Here is a 17,197-nt window from a genome sequence, read left to right as displayed (position 1 = left end):
AAATTACAGATTACAGATTTATTTATTCATTTTTTTTAATGTAAAGCACTGACTAAATCCAATTTCCTTGATTTTGTTAACTATTTTTTATTTAATTTCAATGGGAAATTTTGTGCAGTCATTTGGGGAAAATGTACAGGATTTTAGCGTTTTTCCAGCAAAAATGTCTGCAAGAAGCACCTTAGATATCTACAACTGAATTATGTGGTATAATTTACGCAATGAGTCATGAAGTAAATACTCTAAAGGATGTGATTTGGCCCCCGGGCCTTAAATTTGACATTATCACTGTTGTGGGATGAATTTTGCTGAGATACAGTATGTGTACCACATCATATAGCATGCTTCGCTTTGACGTGTGGTGACTCAGAAATAGGCTGTGTGTAATCATCTGGCAGTAACAGGAATGTTCTATATTATGATTGTGATTATAACAGCACATACAGATGATTTTTAGGGTAAAATGCATTTTTCTTTTTCGTGTAGACATGGGTGTGGTGGACAGAATAAAGGATAAACAGCATCCTAATGTAGAGAATTGTGCATTTTGCCTTGGATTCCTAGTGTGTGTCTATTTATAGTTTGGTGCACCCAGTAGGGACCTAGATAGTAGGAGCTCCATTCGTTGAGCCTGATGTGACGGTGAGGAGAAATGTGTGATAAAAAAAATATACAGATCACACCCCGGAGAGAGCGAGTGTTGGAGAGAGAGCCAGAGTCAGAGTCAGAGCCGGAGCCGGAGCCGGAGCTGGAGCCCAGTAAACCCCCACACACACACTGTTGTGCATGTGTGTCGTGAACATTTTTGGAGGCTGTGGAAAAGGGAGGATGGAGAGCCGCTCCGTCACAGCTCTGCTGAGAAGCAAGTGGCGTGTTTAACGGGAAAACCGGTGAGGGAACACTGTGTTTTAATACTAGCCCCTGGATCCATCCTCCTCCTCCTCCTCCTCCTCCTCCTTCTCCTCCTCCTCCTCTCTGTCTCTCTTCTTTGCTGCGTGAAGCTGAATCGGAGGTTTCATAAATCCGCTGTGTATGAAATCTTCCATCTTCAATGTAGATTTGGAGTGGCTCGTTGTTGTTTTTGCTGAGCCACCCCTGGTGATTCATGGGAAAAGATGCGTGATTGTGAGGCGTGGAGCGAGGATGCCAAAGGATCACTGCTGCGGTACTCTTTGGATCCCCTCGCATTAATAACACATTCTCAACTCACCTCAGCTGAAGAGGAAACAGTGCGCCGGCAAGTGCTTGATGATCACTCAACATAAGCCACTGCTGGAGCCTCTGTGTGTGTGTGCATGTGTGTGTGTAGGTTCCCTAAAATCATCTTTGGACCGCTGTGAGCTTACACGCCTCCTGAGGAGTTCTGGAGGACAGCCCTGATGCATCGTGTGAGTGTGAAAACTCCTTTTGCCACATTTGCATCAGCAGACATGAGCAGACGGTGACTCTGCGTGTGTGCGTGTGAGTGTGTGTGTGTGTGTGAGTGTGTGTGTGTCATGTTGGAGGCTGGACGTCCACCCCGAGCCAGAATCAGTGACCTGCCCTGTCTGAGTGCTTAGTAGGAGCATCATCATCAACATCAACACTGTCCAACAAACAGTTAGAGAGGCCGTGGACCTTTTCTTTTTCCTCCAATCTCTGACATTCACACGCCTTCAGGATGCAGGTGTCCTTCGCATGCACTGAGCACAACCTGAAAAGTCGCAGTGAAGACCGGCTCTGTGGCCTCCGCACTGCTCCACCTCCAGGAGGGAGCTCTGGAGGAGTGGGGGGGGGAGGTGGAGGGAGCGGAGGAGGAGGAGGAGGAGGTGGGAGTGGAGGAGGAGGAGGAGGAGGAGGAGGACAAGGCAGCAATGGCAACTACGTCTCCCAAGGCTCGGTGAAGATCAGGGAGGGGCCCGGGTCTAGGCAGACCTCTCAGGGCCACGCACACATGAAGGAGGCCATTGGACGCCACACCAGTATGAAGTACAGGTGCGTAAGTGATGATGATGATGGTGGAGGAGGAGGAGGACGCCAGCAGGAGCCCCACGTTATGCCCCCAAGTACCAGAGCAGGACCCCCATGTTAATCCCCCAAGTGTCACAGCAGGACCCCCACAATAGTCCCCCAGATACCAGAGCAGTACTCCAACGTTAGTTCCTCAGATATCACACCAGGACCCCCACGTTACTCCCCCAGATACCAGACCAGGACCCCCATGCTAGTCCCCCAGATACCAGACCAGGACCCCCACGTTAGTCCCCCAGATACCAGACCAGGACCCCCATGCTAGTCCCCCAGATACCAGACCAGGACCCCCACGTTAGTCCCCCAGATACCAGACCAGGACCCCCACGTTAGTCCCCCAGATACCAGACCAGGACCCCCACAATAGTCCCCCAGATACCAGACCAGGACCCCATGCTAGTCCCCCAGTTACCAGAGCAGGACCCCCATTTCCACATAGGTCGGGGTTAAATATCGAGTTTCAAGATATATGAATGTTTTCCATTTTGGCGATATAGATAATTAGATCATAAATCTGTATGTTTTTATATCACAGACCTAATGCACTTAGTGCTCTGTAGAGAACTTTCAATCATTGATTTCCTTCGTATTGATCAGACATTGGCAACGGTGGCTCAAGGGCCACTCGCAGCCCCTAAAGTAAATACATAAAAACCCAAAACCACAACAAAAATACTCTAAATGACTTAATAAATAAAAACCACCCACCAATATGTAAAACGACTATAAAATGCTTTGTTCTTTCCTGTATTAATGCTCAGATCACTCATTATTCTAAATGCTGACATGAATGTTGATCATGTGACCCTCGGATCAAACAAACACATTTTTGTGGCCCCGCTGTGATAAAAGTTGCCAACCTCTGCTCTAAAGGGCCAGATTTGGCCCCCGGCCCTTGAGTTTGACACTGGTAACCATGCATTTCATACCATGGGCAGGTGGTGGAGTCTCCTTTTTGTTTGTCAGTGTTGTTGAGATGTTTGGTGCCTACACATCCATTAGTCAGACCAACGCCTCCATAAAGGACACCTCCACCACTGATTGCTCTGACATTAGAAAAGATGTGACATTTGCTCTTCAAATCACTTATGCTGATGGATGTAAAAATAAATAAATAATAGTAATAAATAAATGTCCTGCTTAATCCACTGTAAACCTTATCAGTGCACAGCAGACAGTGTGCATGCAGCAGCAGCCACACACACACACACACACACACACACACACACACACACACACACACACACACACACACACACACACACACACACACACACACACACACACACACACACACACACACACACGCACACACACACACACACACACACACACACACACACTAATAAGCAAGCTGCAATAATAGCCTTTAACAGCTTTTTCATTGTTACTCAAAAATCCAGCAGCAAAACTCGTACGAAGAGGAAAAAAGTGTGAGGAATGTCAGGACGAGAGGATTAGTGACGTGCTTCACCTTGATGGATTTTAGTATCTGTTTGCTGTTGGTGCAGTGACTGTATATCTCATATCTAATCCACATATTGCTCTGTAAAGAACTAAACATCATTTATTACATCCATATTGATCAGAAAGGGGCAAAAGCCAATTGCAGCATTTAAAAAGTTCACAGTTTGGATGAAGATGATAAAAAGAAGTAATGAATTAACACAGAAAGGAACAAAGGTTTTGTGTGTTTTTTTTTGTATATTTTTTATTTTATTTTTGATTGATTTTCTTGTTGACTTTAGTTTTTTTTTTTTTTTTTTTTTTTTTAGTCATTTTGTGTCATTTTGTTGCCATTTGTCATTTTGTTTATGTTCTGTATTTTTCTTTTCATTTTGTGTGTTCTGGGAGTACGTTTATATGAATTCATTGTCATTTTGTGTCTTTTTTTGTCATTTGATGTCATCATTATGTGCATTTTTGTTCTCAATTTGTGTTAAATTGTGTAATTTTGTGTGTTTTTGGAGTAATTTTGTACAAATTTGTTGTAATTTACGATCATGTGTATCTTTGTTTTCAGTTTTGTGTTTAATTTTGTTGTCATTTTGTGTGTTTGGTATATGTTGTGTGTCTTAACTCAATTACAATTCAATTGCAGTTCCTTAAGTAAATACACAAAATTACAGAAAAATACATTAAAAAAAACTTCAACAACACAAAACAACAAAAATACACAAAAGACAATAAAAACACACAAAAAGAACATAAAAATTAATGAAAAAGGAAAATGTGAATACTGTAAGATACTCCAACAGAAAAGCACAAAAATTACTAAAAACAAAACAAACAAAATGACATTAAATAAGTATAAATACATGAAAAATCCAAAACAACAAACATAACTCCCTCAACCAACCCCAAATACATAAAATAACCCACAAAGGACAACAAAACAATACAGAAATTGACTCAAAAAACACACAAAATAATATAAAACTCAATGAAAAATGAATATAAGAATACATTAAAATACTATGCACAAAATTGACTCTAAAAACTAGTGTTGTGTTCAAGACCGCACTATCCGAGACCAAGACTTGCCCGAGACCAGAATGCACCGAGACCAAGACAAGACCAAGACTTTCGGGAGCCGAGACCGAGGCCAAGACCGAGACCATAAACATTTTTTTTTTTAATTTAAAAAAATATATAAATGAATAAAATTATGGCAAGGTTCAACAGTTAAATAACATTCTCTCTTTAATTTTAGTTTATTTTAAATACATTTGACGGACAAAAAAGGTGCCTGCAAAAAATTAACTAAAATATTAAAACTACTACTGCTACTAATAAATTCACAATTATTCTACATATTTGAAAACAAGATTTTTATGTCAGCTGAATGTACAGCAAGTGTTTAAAAGCATTTCTGCCAAGAAATAATGATTCTTGATTCTGATTCTTTCAGTGGTTCAGGTCAACAGGTCACAGAGTTCACAAGTTATTTTTTTAATTTGAAAAAGCCTTTACACAGGTTATTTTTATTAATTCACTTAGTTGATATAGTTTAATTTGGTTGCTGTAATATAACTAGGATATTAAATTAACAAAGGTTTCCAGCTGTAACTGTAAAAGTGAAACTTTCTGAAATAAAACTACAAACAAGTTGTCATCAGTGTAAAAAACAAAGAGCTACAGGTAGATGTGAAACTAAATAAAACAAACTCAAACCCTGGAACAGTCATGTGACAAATTAATCAATAGTTATTGTTGAGAATTATTATTATTCTGGATACAGTGGAAACAGAAACTATAAAAAATAATTATATTGTGAACCTGTTTATATTGTGGGGAACATATTATATACATACATGTAATTGGAGTCTAAAGACACCAAAAAAACACCACTTTAAAAAGATAATAGACTAATATAAGACCTCTTTACAGTTATTTGACTCATTCTGGCTTGTGCAACTCTGCGGCGATGACGCGCTGGTGACGACATAAACCGAGATGGCGGCGGCCCGGACTACAGCCGACAATATGTAATAAAGCCTTAAAAGACATGGATATAATGAAAAGAGTGGATGGACAGAGGCATAAACATGCAGACTTTCACACTGACACACACAGACTTATTAAACACACACAGACTTATTAAACACACACAGACTTATTAAACACACACGGACTTATTAAACACACACAGACTTATTAAACACACACAGACTTATTAAACACACACAGACTTATTAAACACACACAGACTTATTAAACACACACAGACTTATTAAACACATACGGACCTCAGTAAACACGGTAAACGGAACAGGCTTCACCGCTCGGCTGGCACTAGGACCCAGAAGCAGAGTAAGTGCGTCCCCTATCCAGCCTTCACAGGCTGTAATATCATCAGTTTATCATTTTACCAGTTGTTAGAGCTACTGTCTTTACCAGGGAGATAATATTTATTACTGGTGATTGTTTTCTGGAGTTTTACTGGGATTTTTACCAGTGATTAGTTCATATCTCCCTTGCGCTCCGCGGTCCAAACTGACACCGTAGCCACACACATATGAGTGTCACACACGTCACTCAGTCACATTAAGGAAGGTTGTGGTCATTATACAGGGTGGATTAAATAATGAATAAAGGATTGTTTTATCCCGTTCTTCTCCGTGTTATCACATTATAAAAAAGTTTAAAAATAGCAGGAATTAGTGCTGGTCTCGAACGGTCTTGACGGAAAATCCCGAGTCCGGGACAAGACCGAGACCTTTAAAATTTGGTCTCGAGACCAAGACCAGTCTTGACCACCACAACACTACTAAAAACACACAAAAAGATTCTAAATAAGACTAAAAAAGACAATATAAAATACATGCAAAAAATACCAAAAATGCAAAACAACAAACATGACTCCATAAACCAACCACAAATACATAAAATAACACACAAAGGACAACAAAAATACACAAATTGACTCACAAATGATTATTTATTCTAAATGCTGACATGAATGCTGATCTTGTGTGGCCTTAATGCGATAAACGATGTATAAAAAAAACTAAAGAAGAGTTTTAATCTCCTGTTTATTGTTCTGCGATCGTCCTTTGATTTATTTAGTTTTTATTTCAGTAAAAGCTTATATATTCAGACTGTCCCACTGATGCGTGTTTCTCTTTAATTCTGAGATGTATTTAGTTTTCTCTGCTGTTTGGAGGAAAGTGTCACTAATTTGTGAGCAGCAGCAGCAAGTCTGTACAGCATATGGACCACTCCAGTTGCCAATGGCAACACCTCAGGCTTTGCCTTTTAGTTTTTGTTGTCTGCTTTTCTAATGAGCTAGCCTGGCTGTAGCCCCGCCTCCATTTCAACAACAAAAGTTACTGCTTGTAATGATTTATTTCAAAGTTATTTTTCACTGTATCCACCTTGTTGACAGAAGTGCTAGCGTAGCACGTAGCGTAGCGTGTGGAGGGCATTATGTGCTAGCCTTTCTGCCTCCTATTGTGTTTGTGTGTGTGTGTGTGTGTGTGTGTAGTTAATGAGTGCATCTTAATTAGAAAAAAATTGCAAATAAAAAGATTATTAAATATATATGTATAGTATAATTGTAAAAAAATATTAAATAAATATCAAAAAATCTGTTTTAAAAAAACCTCAAAGGTATTACAATTTCAAAAACATCATACATTAATAATGCAAATAAAAACAACACTGTGTTGGTTTCATGAAAAAATTTAAATATATATTATATAGTTATTAAAAAATATTATAATATCAAAAAATATGTAAAAAACAAACAAAAAAACTCTGAAGTACTACAATTTAAAAAACATTATACTTTAAAAATGCAAATAAAAACAACACTGTGTTGTTTTCATAAAGAAATTATATATATATATATATATATATATATATATATATATATAGTTATTAAAAAAATATTACAATATCAAAAAATATGTTAAAAAACAACAATGTGTTTTTTTAAATAAATTATTCAAAATTTTCTATATATTTATAAAAAATATTTACTTATTAATTTTTATTTACTTGTAGAATATTCTTATGTTTAAGGTTAAAATGTATATATAACCCATTGGTTAATAATAAATGGGTCGGTTTGAGTGACTTGATCAAGCTTTTTCTAACATATCTACATTACAAAATAAGTCATAAATGTGTGTAGGATTTCTCCTGATATCGTATTGGATCGATATCGGTATCGGGCTTTACTCAAGGCTGTGATATCGGTATCATATCAGAAGTGAAACAGTTAAATCGGGGCAGCCCTCGCTGAGATATCTACAACTAAATTATTGGGTGATTTGTTAAATTATTTATGTTTTTATATTGGAGGCTCTGGTTTATTAGATATTTAATTAAAAAATGTATATATTTAATGACATTTTGAAATTTGAGGCTGAAATCCACACTTTAGACTTTGTGAAAGTGAGACAATTAATTAGTAGAGTTCCTTTGTCATTAATCTAGATCATATATTGGTGACCTATGTCCGACCTCTAAAATACATGCACAAAATGACCTAACAAAACCCAAACAAAACTACAGAAAAATGGACAACAGAAAAATTTAAAAAAACAGCAAAAAATCAATCAAAGACAACACGCAAGAATAGAACAAAAATACACAAAATGACTCGAAAAATCACACTGAAATACACACAACAAAAAGGCATAAAATATATAAAAACAACAATAGAAATACACAAAATCTTACTGAAAATACACAAAAAAAAAAAAAAAAATACAAAGTGAGAACAAAAATACACTAAAAACACAGCAGATGTGATCAGGAGAGATATTAAAACTAGAAGTACAAATAGACATACAAACATCTTAAAATAATAACCGGCACCCCAAGATAATAATAAATAATAAATAATGATCAAGCTTTTGATCACACACATTATGACAACAAAAAAACACAAAATGACAGAAACATTTGAACAAATATGCACAAAATAACTCACAAAACACACACACGATGAGTACACAAATACACAACATGTGCCGTCCCTCCCAAATGAAAAAGGAAATAAATGAAATAAATTAAGATTACGACAACAAAAAAACACACAAAATGAGGGAAACTGTAAAAAATCACAACACAAAAATCACACCATGAAGTAAAAATAGGCAAAAGGCAAGAAAATATTAAAAATGTTATTAAAAACAGAAACATTTACAAAATGACAGATAAAGTGACAAACGGACACCGAAATAACACAAAAACAACAACAAAACACCCTGAATGACTCTTAAATGTACAAAATAACAACAAACACACACAAGATTAAAAAAAAAACATACAAAAGGACATTAAAAATGCTGATATGAATGTTAATAATGTGGTCCGTGCTGTCGTAGATCTAATTTTAAATTCATCAAATGTAAAGCGATACGTTTCCAATGTTGGAAACAGATCTTTAGTATTTTTTTAATGCTTGTAATCATCATCACAGCAGCTCCGTCATGGATGACTCTGTTTGTTCATGTGCATCGCTCATAAAACTCCATGAGAAAACAGTTTCCATTTCATAAAAGCCACAGGATGAGCTCTGATCCAGTCCCACAGTAACACACTGCACGGAGTCGTTACTGGTTACTAATTAAAGGCTAATCAAGTGCTTTGACCTGATTGTAATCCCTGTTAATATTCATTGGCAACAAATCCTCGCCGCTGTGGCACGACACCACACCTTCAAATGACTCAATAGATCACCGACTCACTGAGTTTGACTTCATTCAGTCTGACACAAAAACAATGGAGCGATAAGAACAAGATCCACATTGTGTTGGTTCGACAAATGTGAGATTTCAGTTTAGCAAGAAGAGCTCAACTGACCACAAATATACATAAAAATATACAAAACAACACAAAGAACACACATAATGACTCCAGAAACACACAATATGACAATAAAAATACACATAATAGCTGTAAAAACACACATGAAATAAAAACTACGTACACAACTTCACTCCAAACACACACAAGATGAGCACGCATCAACAATAAACACTAAAAAAAAAAACAGAAAATACACAAAATGGCAGAAGAAAAAATAAATAAACAGTAAAAATGAAAGAAAAATACACAAAAATGACAACAAAAATTACACAAAAATGACTCCAAGAACACAGAACGACAATAGCAAACACAGAAAATGAGAACAAAATACACACAATTACTCCAAAATAACACAAAACGCATTATTGGCTGAACCGTGTGCAATCATCAAATGAGTAGATTTACTTTAGTAATAATTACAGTTAATAATATCAATTATTAATGATTATATACATATATAAAATTCAATTATTATTATGATATTATTACACAAATGTACACATTTTAAAGGTACTTATCTTTTCGTAAGATATAAGTTAACACAAAAATGTATCTGTGAATCCTTAACAACAGTAAATAGTAAAATAGTTTTTTTAAATCAAATATATGTAAGTCATTGACAGCGCAAACACCTTTAAGAGCATTAAAACAGGTCTAAGAAAGTGCACGCAGTGTGTAACATCATGTTAGTGCTGTTTGACGAGGATTCCGTTCGTCAATAAGTGACTGCACACACACACACACACACACACACACACACACACACACCAGCAGTCAGTAACAGTATGCACTAGTTCCAACAATAGTAACATGTAACAGTAGGGATGTTTGATATTATGTATTATAATTCATTATAATTATGTATTATGTTATTATTTACGTTGTGACGTCATTTTCTAAGGTTTTAAAAGTGACAGGATCATTTTTATTTATATTTATTTTTTTTCACGCACTCGGCGATCGTTTCCATTTGTATAGGGGTCTATAGGACGAAGGCGGGACTTATATACATTAATATAAATGAATGACCACCGACAGTAGACCATAATAAAAAAACTAGTTAGGGACTTTTATTCGCATTTCAAAAGAATGATACATAAACATAGATTTCTCAGAAACTCCGGATATGAGCTTTAAGTAAGTAATTGAGTGAGTTTGCTAAACTAAAAACATCTACTAATAGTGAGATGTTGAGTTTAGTAGTACGACTAGTCAACTAAAATTGTGTAGCACACTAGTAAACCCAAACTAAGTACATGTACTACAAATGGTACACTGAAGGAGCGTTTCGTTTTCTGACACAGAAATCAGTAAAACTGAGGTTTTGGATGTGGATCGTTGTGTAAAAAACATGATGGATAATGTTTCACAGCTGACTGAAACAGCAGCAGTAACGTGGAAGCCTTTTGTTCTCACAGCGGACTTTCACATGTTCTTCTGACAGAGTTGACTTTAGGACAAAGTTGAGCTGAAAGCTTGGTTTTTGATGTAACAAATGCAGTTTCTGTGTCTTTGCCTTTTAAAATGACCTTTTCTGTGAGCACACAGTGGATTTTCTCCCTCAGCAGAGAAATGTGAAGTGTTTCTAGTTCAGTGAAGACTCAACGTGTGACTTAGAGAAATCAACTTATTATCAGATAAAACTGTATAAAATTATCCTTAATTATGTAACACTTTGTGTTCCTATAAAGTTATTCCAAAAGGAAACACAGATACAGTAAAAAACAAACTTAAAATGATAATAATCTACAGTGGACATGCCCTTCTCAGACTATATTTTTTTAAATGACAACAAAAATACACAAGTTACTCGTGAGAAACACAAGACGACCACAAATATACACAAAATGACAGAAAAATATACAAAACGACAACAAAAATACGCAGAATTACTCCAAAAACAGGCATTATTAGAACAGAAATACACAAGTTACTCGCAAGAAACATTAAACGACAACAAGAATACACAGAATTAGTGCAAAAAATGGACATTATGAAAACAAAATACACAAAATGATTAAAAAATATATAAAACAACCAAAAAATGAACAAAACCAGTGCAAAAACAGACATTATGAAAACAAAAAAACACAAGTTACTCGCAAGAAACATTAAAAGACCACAAAAATTCACAAAATGAGAGAAAGATATACAAAACATATGGAAAATGAGAAAATAATTTACAAAACAACAAGATTACACATAATTACTGCAAAAACAGACAATATGAGAACAAAATACACAAAATGATTAAAAGAAATATACAAAACGACAACCAAAAAACACAGATTTACTGCAAAAACAGACATTGTAAGAACAAAAATACACAAAATGAACGAATAATATTTAAAATGACAACAGAAATACATACAAAATGACTAAAAACACACACAACTACAATAAAACTTGACAAAATGTATTAAAAAAAAAAACCCTCACAAAAACACACAAAACCAGGGGGAGGACAAAAACACCCAAACTCTTTGTTGAAGCTCTGAATGGTCATTATTCTAATGCTGACATGAATGTTGGTCATGTGACCCTCGGATTATACGATCACATGTTTGTGGCTCACGCTCTGTGCCTGACGAGATCAACTTTAATTTAAAATGCTTGGAAATTCTTTTATGGCTGTTTTTGCTTTACATCACATTTCCTCGTCAGTGCAGCGTCGACGTGAGGTCGTGTCCTCACACTCCAACTCTGGCCCAGCAGCCAATCAGAACACAGCGTTTATCACTTCATAATCAGCTCCTTCTCGCTCTTCCTGTCACTTCATTACACACACTTTCAGTTAACAGAGGAGTCACGACCGCTAATGATGTTAGCAGTTGTTCTGCAGCATAAGAGAGCTCTCAGTGTGTGTGTGTGTGTGTGTGTGTGTGTGTGTGTGTGTGTGTGTGTGTGTGTGTGTACCATGGGATTTCCTCACATAAATGCTACATTTTACCATGACGATCAATTTTCATTAATAAAAATTCAGATTATAAAGGGAAATCTGCAGTTTATCCTCCTGTTTTAATGGAAAGAGATGAACTATGAGCTCTGGTTGTAATAATTCTGCTTCGTTTGTCACGCAAATGATTTATTTTAGTCGTCGTCTAGTTCCCATGAGCACTCGCAATAGATCAAACAAGGAGGCCCTCGGTCTAATTTTGTGTGGCCTCCAAAATAAACACACAGAATTAGACAAAATGACAGAACAAAACACAAAAAGACAACAAAAATATTATAATATAATATATATGCACAAAATTACAGAAAAATACACAACGCAACCAAAATATACACATGTATTTTCAAAATTCTAAAAACACACACACAAGAAGAAAAATAGACAAAATGACTCAAAAATAACAAAAACATCAACAGAAATGCATAAAATACATGTAATATAAACAAAAATAAACACATAAAATGACTAAAAATGCAACCAAAATATACATCATGTATTTCCCAAACTCCAAAAACACACAAAACAACAATATTACACAAAATAACAACAAAAATATAAAAAATTACTCGAGAAAAACACACACACACACACACAAACAAAAAAAAAAAAAAAAAAAACCAACAGAAATACACACACAATGACTCAAAAAAATTCAAACATTTAGCGTTAGCATTAGCATACTTTCAAGTTTCCTACAACAATAAAAACCTTGTTCACACTGAGGCTAAATATCTCTGTTGATTCTCCACCTTTACTTTGAAAGTTCTGAAAACATTTGAAGTGAGAAAGTGACCAGGTAGAATATCAACATGTGCTCATTTGATCCATAAAACTCACACATTTAATTTCTATATTTCTGAGATTTTTCAGAGACACTCCATTGTGCTACTGACAAAACTTACAGCTAACTTCAAAATAAGAGCCTTATTTACAAAAGCGTTAAAAAACTAATGGAAGACAAGAATAGATGCTTTTATTTTGAAAGGGAGAGGTTTGATTTTTAGCTTGAAGCCAGTGTCACGTACTGAGTTTACCTCCGTACTGAGATTATAACCCTAACATAATCCAATAAACAAATAAAACACGTGTCCGTTCAATTTGAAAACGAAAATAAACAAAAATTAATTGTGCACATGTGCAAATATACGCACATACAATCTCAGTACGATGCTGCACTCAGTACATGACACCGTTCCCAGGACCATTTTACATTCTACTCGCAATGCATCATGGGATGGTTGAGTATGACTAGTGTGCGCACCGTGCACACTTAAACGCACTACATACTAACTTTGACGTCTGACTTAGTATGAGTAGTACGCAGAGGTGAAAGTAATGGATTAAAAATACTCAAGTTACTGTAACTGAGTTGCTTTTATGGGTACTTTGTAGTTTTTTTCAGTGAATTTATAAATCAGAAATTTTACTTGTACTTAAGTATGTTTTAAAAGAAGTAATTCATTACATTTCTACATCCGACCCTTTACTAAGTAAATAATCATTTTTTGTGATTATTTTTTATATTGAACATAATCCATATGTTCTTTGTCGAGCCATTTATGATCAGTTCCCAGTCACTTTCTGTAGTTCAGCTTGTGGTTTCTACAGGACAAACTCCCCGGTGGAGTGAAGCTTTTATTTTTAGAGCTCCCCCTGCTGACTGGCTGTAGTATAGGTCATAAATCCCGCCTCCTCAATGATAACAGATGGGATGTGGGTCAAACTGTAAAGTTAAAATACTTGTCAGATAATTAGTTTTTCAAAGCTAAAGTCTGCTGTGATCATTAGTTATTATCACCCTACATCGTGTTCAAGTGCTCATTTTTCTGTTAAGTTTGTTTTAAATAAGTTATTTGAGGTTGAAAAATGGGATTTTACATCATATATGACGATGATTGACAGCCGCGGATCTTGCGTAGCTCTCTTTGTGAACATCAGTTAAGTCGTGAAGGAAAGCTGAGTCGCCATTTTTACTAAAAAATGTAGTGTAAATATATGGTGCTTTGTACTAACCTCTATAATCTGAACAAGACATTGGTGGAATGTCTTGTTTGTGGCGTAGCTGGGCTTGCGTAAGTCATCAGGGCAGTACACTAACTGGGCGGGGCGTGTTACCAGGGCTCCTCCCGCCGGACTCTACTGCGCAGACTCTGGCTCCAAATGACGACAAATTTTCACAATAAAAGCGTCCCTAAGCGCCGTATTTTAGCTTCAAGAATGTTGAGTGTGAACAGCTACAGTGCACGCCCACTGGTTTCTACCTATTATGTTGTTACCCAACATTTTAAAAGTTCATAAATGCAGCTATACTTATAGCTTAACTTAATTTTGAATTGAATTCATTGGTGCTATTTTATTTTTAAAAAAGAATTCTACATTTTGACAAACCTTTGGTGGAAAATAAATTAAGTTCCAATTGTGGTAGATGTGGTTTCTTCCTTTTTAAGTTTCTACATGAGATGTTTACTGTATGTAAGGGATCCGTGGCAAGATTTATTACTAGAAATATACGTGGAGGTGGTGAAAGCAACTTTTACTTTGAGTACTATTTAATTCAGCTACTTTTTACTGTAAACACACACACACTGACATGAGTAGGTGTGCTTCCCTCTAGAGAAGCGCCGACTCAGCGTGTGTGTGTGGCCTTTAGTGACAGAAGCTCCATCTAACATCTGTACGCAGTGTGAAAGCTCAGTGTAAATGTCAGCGCGGGTTAAACTGCTGACTCCATCATGACGGAGCATCTGTGCTCCTCCCGTCTCACCTGCCATTAATAACATGTGGAGGAAGTTCCTCTAATCAGTGTTTGGGGGGAAAAAAGGTGATTAATGGGAAGAGGAAATGGACGGAAAAGCCTGAGTTTTTTTTAAATGAATTATATTTTTTACAGAGAAACAGCAGCATCTGTGCATGTGAGCGTTCATGCACAGTGGGATGTAGATGTGCATGTGCTCCACTGTATTACTATCAAGTGTGAATATTCACAGGCAGCCTCACTGATGCAGTATAGATGTTCTGTTTTTTATTATTTATGCTTGTGTGTGTGTGTGTGTGTGTGTGTGTGTGTGTGTGTGTAGCAGACAGTGGAGACGTGTCATGGAGGAGATAGTGTGAGGAAATAGAGAGCATGTGTCAGACTCTCTGATAGTATTTTAGCAGCAGAATGCAGCACTGCAGTGAGGCTGGAGTCCAGATCTGGGAGGGTGGGGGGTGAGGTGTGTGAGTTTTGTCTCAAATACAGTATATCCACAATTTTCCCATGTATTTTTCCAATACGTAATTTGTGTTGATGACGTTACTGAAAAATGTGAAAATCTAAAAAAGAACATGAAAATCTGACAAATGTGTGAAAATCTAAAATAAAAACATGTGAAAATCTAAAATAACACGTGAAAATCTGACAAATGTGTGAAAATCTTAAAAAAAATCATGTGAAAATCTAAAAAAAAAACAGGTGAAAATCTAAAATAACATGAAAATCTCACTAGTACTAATAGTAGAGCTAATGCAAATAAAGTAGGAGGGATTATAACCAAATCCAGCTCCCTGATTGGTTGGGATATTTTCAAAAACCAATGGGAAGCCTGTATTTGCATTTCCCCTCCCCCTTATTTGTATATAACGCTAACTATGAATACTAGTGATGTTTTTGCTTCACTAGTAGTCGTGTAGTAGTTAACCAAAATTGAGTAGATGTAATCCAGATGTGAGTACTAGTAAAACATTTATATAAACAGTTTTTCTCAAGCCCAAACATTCAATAATAATATAAAATGATAGATATTTTCATCACTGCATGCTGGTTTATGTCTGTTGCTATTTGACCTAGCGACACAGCGCTAGCTATAGCACTTGTTTTCCTCTTTTTAAAAACGAGTTCGGATGAACTACGACCGGGCTCGTGGAACGTCTCTGTGCCAAATAGCACGGACCACGTTTCTGAGAATTCAGTCAAATGACTCGGTTCACAAAATATCTCACAAATAAATGAGAAAACGACTTTAATGGAAATTGCCAAAAAAAAAACCGGGGCATAATCGTAATCTACGTTTAATTACCTTTAAAACAATATATCACACGAATGTGTTCCCATAAATTTTGGAAATTACCGGAAATGGGGGTGGGCCTGCGGGCCCCATTTCAAAAAAGGGCTCTGAGCATCTCATCATATTTTTTCATAGGTCATTTATACCAAAATGCATTCTGATCTCACGAGAACTAACGGAGGAGTAGTCATTTGAAAGATACGTACGGGGTAAAATGCCCCATTTATATCTCGGTATGTGCCAATGATTCTGTACCACCGACCATCGTAATAATTAACTCGCAAATAAATGAGAAATCAACTTTCACTTTTTTCTTCTTTTGGTGACCCTTGGGGTTCCCCTGGGCCCCAATTTGAAAATCGGGCTCAGACCGTCGATGCGTAAACATTCATAGATTATAGCTACCAAACATCAGCCTGATCCATTCACGAATAACAGAGGAGTAGTGATATTAACTAGTGTACACAAGAAAAACAACAAGAACAAGAAGAAGAAGAACAACAAGAACAACAAGAACAAGAAAAAGAACAACAACAAGAACAAGAAGAGGAAGAACAAGGAGAAGAAGAGGAAGAACAAGGAGGAGAAGAAGAAGAAGAAGAAGAAGAAGAAGAAGAAGAAGAAGAAGAACAAGAAGAACAAGAACAAGTACAAGAAGAAGAACAAGAACAAGTACAAGAACAAGTACAAGAAGAAGAACAAGAACAAGTACAAGAAGAAGAACAAGAACAAGAACAAGAAGAACAAGAACAAGAAGGACAAGAAGAAGAACAAGAAGAACAAGAAGAACAAGAACAAGAAGAACAAGAAGAACAAGAAGAACAAGAACAAGAAGAACAAGAAGAACAAGAACAACAAGAAC

General features: G+C 36.2%; 1 protein-coding gene across 2 annotated transcripts in view; it reads left to right on the top strand.

Annotated features, from left to right (window-relative positions):
- Positions 1 to 608: 608 nt before the first annotated feature.
- The window catches only part of LOC114475535 (voltage-gated potassium channel subunit beta-3), a 33,299-nt gene continuing 16,710 nt past the window's right edge, over positions 609 to 17,197 (top strand). Inside the window, exons 1-2 of one of the 2 annotated variants that reach the window (XM_028466429.1) lie at positions 609 to 890; positions 1,058 to 1,974. In XM_028466429.1, coding sequence (XP_028322230.1) covers positions 1,661 to 1,974 — 314 coding nt within the window. In that variant the 5' untranslated portion in view covers positions 609 to 890; positions 1,058 to 1,660. Of the gene's footprint in view, positions 891 to 977; positions 1,975 to 17,197 lie in introns of those variants that run through there. The other variant, XM_028466428.1, reaches the window with a different exon arrangement.

This window comes from Gouania willdenowi, chromosome 14 (genome assembly GCF_900634775.1).
Source record: "Gouania willdenowi chromosome 14, fGouWil2.1, whole genome shotgun sequence".
Classification (NCBI taxonomy): Eukaryota; Metazoa; Chordata; class Actinopteri; order Blenniiformes; family Gobiesocidae; genus Gouania; species Gouania willdenowi.
This window is presented reverse-complemented; position numbering and strand designations above follow the sequence as displayed.